This window comes from Oncorhynchus masou, chromosome 27 (genome assembly GCF_036934945.1).
Source record: "Oncorhynchus masou masou isolate Uvic2021 chromosome 27, UVic_Omas_1.1, whole genome shotgun sequence".
NCBI classification, from domain to species: domain Eukaryota; kingdom Metazoa; phylum Chordata; class Actinopteri; order Salmoniformes; family Salmonidae; genus Oncorhynchus; species Oncorhynchus masou.
Window position 1 is genome coordinate 21,227,081 of NC_088238.1, and position 2,988 is coordinate 21,230,068.

At 49.5% G+C, this 2,988-nt stretch overlaps 1 protein-coding gene across 1 annotated transcript; it reads left to right on the forward strand.

Annotated features, from left to right (window-relative positions):
• Positions 1–702: 702 nt before the first annotated feature.
• On the forward strand, positions 703–2,474 carry LOC135515409 (putative protein FAM47C). The gene is made up of 2 exons (XM_064939086.1): positions 703–1,737; positions 2,370–2,474. The coding sequence occupies exons 1-2, from the start codon at positions 703–705 to the stop codon at positions 2,472–2,474; spliced, it is 1,140 nt and encodes a 379-aa protein (XP_064795158.1).
• The last annotated feature ends 514 nt before the right edge of the window (positions 2,475–2,988 follow it).

Genomic DNA, 2,988 nt, shown 5'->3' on the forward strand with positions numbered 1-2,988 from the left:
TCAGACCCAGCCTAGATAAAGCTGTGCATCATTACATTTTTGTATAGAGCTGACACTCGTTTTTTAGATGATATGAGTCACAATCTCTTCTTGAATTATATTATTCTATCTTATTGAGGCCCTGAATCCCTCTCTCCCTTAACAACCTAACATCTAATCAGACTATTTGTTTGCTGGATCCTAGCTAGATAAGTCTGTTTTCAACAGATTCATCTTACTTACCTGGGAACTTTCCCACTACAAGAGGGAATTGCTTGCTGGAGTTAGGTTAATAAAATAAAATAATGCTAAGCAAAACCTGACTCGTTTTAGACAGGCAGTAGTTCCCTAGTGGAGGCTCTGGTTGGAGGTATGATAGCAGCTATAATGGTCTGCTTTATCCTAGTCAGAAGCAGTCAGTACCGGCTATCACAGGGCAGCATAATTTCCACACTGAAAGAGTTGTCTTTCTCCTCTGCTGGAGTAGTTGGGCTCTCTGTGGTTCTTTCAGAACCTGCAGCTCCCTTAGCTACCACAGTTTTGCAGCCACTCTAGCCCCTAGCTCTCATCTCCTATGCCATCCACAGCCTTCTCTCCAGTTCACCCTCTGTCCCCAGGCACACCAGCCCATTTTGTCCCCCTGCATTTCTAAGCCTCCGTACTCCCATTGCCTATTAGGGGCTAGAACACCTCCCTGGTTTCATAGCCCCTTGCTTTAGCTCTATGGTCCTTTTAGCGCTCAGCTCCCTATCCCCTGAGCTTCCTACTGCCAGCCTCAGCTACCTATCCCCTGAGCTTCCTACTGCCAGCCTCAGCTACCTATCCCCTGAGCTTCCTACTGCCAGCCTCAGCTACCTATCCCCTGAGATTCCTACTGCCAGCCTCAGCTCCCTATCCCCTGAGCTTCCTACTGCCAGCCTCAGCTACCTATCCCCTGAGCTTCCTACTGCCAGCCTCAGCTACCTATCCCCTGAGCTTCCTACTGCCAGCCTCAGCTATCTATCCCCTGAGCTTCCTACTGCCAGCCTCAGCTCCATATCCCCTGAGCTTCCTACTGCCAGCCTCAGCTACCTATCCCCTGAGCTTCCTACTGCCAGCCTCAGCTACCTATCCCCTGAGCTTCCTACTGCCAGACTCAGCTATCTATCCCCTGAGCTTCCTACTGCCAGCCTCAGCTACCTATCCCCTGAGCTTCCTACTGCCAGCCTCAGCTACCTATCCCCTGAGCTTCCTACTGCCAGCCTCAGCTACCTATCCCCTGAGCTTCCTACTGCCAGCCTCAGCTACCTATCCCCTGAGCTTCCTACTGCCAGCCTCAGCTACCTATCCCCTGAGCTTCCTACTGCCAGCCTCAGCTACCTATCCCCTGAGCTTCCTACTGCCAGACTCAGCTATCTATCCCCTGAGCTTCCTACTGCCAGCCTCAGCTCCATATCCCCTGAGCTTCCTACTGCCAGCCTCAGCTCCCTATCCCCTGAGCTTCCTACTGCCAGCCTCAGCTACCTATCCCCTGAGCTTCCTACTGCCAGCCTCAGCTATCTATCCCCTGAGCTTCCTACTGCCAGCCTCAGCTACCTATCCCCTGAGCTTCCTACTGCCAGCCTCAGCTACCTATCCCCTGAGCTTCCTACTGCCAGCCTCAGCTACCTATCCCCTGAGCTTCCTACTGCCAGCCTCAGCTATCTATCCCCTGAGCTTCCTACTGCCAGCCTCAGCTCCCTATCCCCTGAGCGTCCTACTGTCAGCCTTCAGTTCCAAGTGACCAATGGCCCCCTCGGCCCAAAATGTTTGGCTCCCAGCTATCCTCCTCAGCCTTCTGCCTCCTGCTCAGACAGAGGAGAGAAGAGGTGTCTGACTGTCCATTGTCCTGCTGCAATTACCCTGATTAGAAAATAGGCCACGTAGCTATAGCTCGAAGTCAACATGAATATGTGGTGTCCACTTTCTAATTAGGTCAGAGACGTTGCCTGTCCTTCAGAGAAGACAAAACGCATTCACACGTGTTGGCGGTTCGGCACAGGGCTGCAAACTATCAAGAAATTGCTCAGCCAAAGTCTCTAATCGACACTGAACCAGAGAGGGAACAAGCTAATATTTTTGGCAAATAAATAATCCATTACAGAAAACAAATGGACGAAATGTCATAAATCTGTAGCTAATTTTCTCTCAGCCAGGTACGAGTGAAAGTTTGTCCCCTTCCAGGTGCCATTTAGTTGAATTTGCACTGATGTGCCAGTCACTCCTCTTCCACTTCCCAGACTCTGGGTTGAATTGTGGTCTCTAAATGATTACCTGCAGTGCTCCACAGCCTCATTAATTATACATGTAGCGGAGCCAGAGTGTGATTCTAAACTGCAATGGGTGCTGAGTGATGCGCCTGTCACTCAAAGTTCAGACAGCCGGGGCGCGATCACGTTGGCAGCACCAGTCAGCCTCCTCTCCGCCAGCCCCTCAGTGCTAAACAGGAGAGTGACGGTATGACGGTGACGGTGTGAAAAATAGCATTTGTTTAACCCTCGTACATTATTCTAGAGATTAGTGTCATCAGGATCAGGGAAGATGGGAAGGCAGGGAGGAGAGAGCCGTGGGCGAAAAATGGGTCCTTGCTATCAATGGGGTTTCCTCGGGACATTTCCTTGGGACGTTCCAACTCTTACCCCATTGAAGTTGACATTTAAAATGGTTAAGGTATGGGATAATGTTAGGGTAAAGGAGGGTTTAGGGTCTGGACGCCCCAAGGATCCTAGGACAGCATTAACCCTGTGGTAATGTTCCATTTGAAACAGCCTTTTACAGTAAATTTGTGGTCATTAAGAAAATACAAAAACTAAGACAATTCTGTATGGAATACATTTACATTTACATTTAAGTCATTTAGCAGACGCTCTTATCCAGAGCGACTTACAAATTGGTGAATTCACCTTCTGACATCCAGTGGAACAGCCACTTTACAATAGTGCATCTAAATCATTTAAGGGGGGGGGTGAGAAGGATTACTTATCCTATCCT

What these genes read in the sequence shown, in the direction of transcription:
- LOC135515409 (XM_064939086.1), top strand. Translation starts at nt 703, where the DNA reads ATGGTCCTTTTAGCGCTCAGCTCCCTATCCCCTGAGCTTCCTACTGCC. An exon ending in CTGTCAGCCTTCAGTTCCAA is followed by an intron (nt 1,738 to 2,369) that starts GTGACCAATGGC and finishes TGTCACTCAAAG; the next exon opens with TTCAGACAGCCGGGGCGCGA.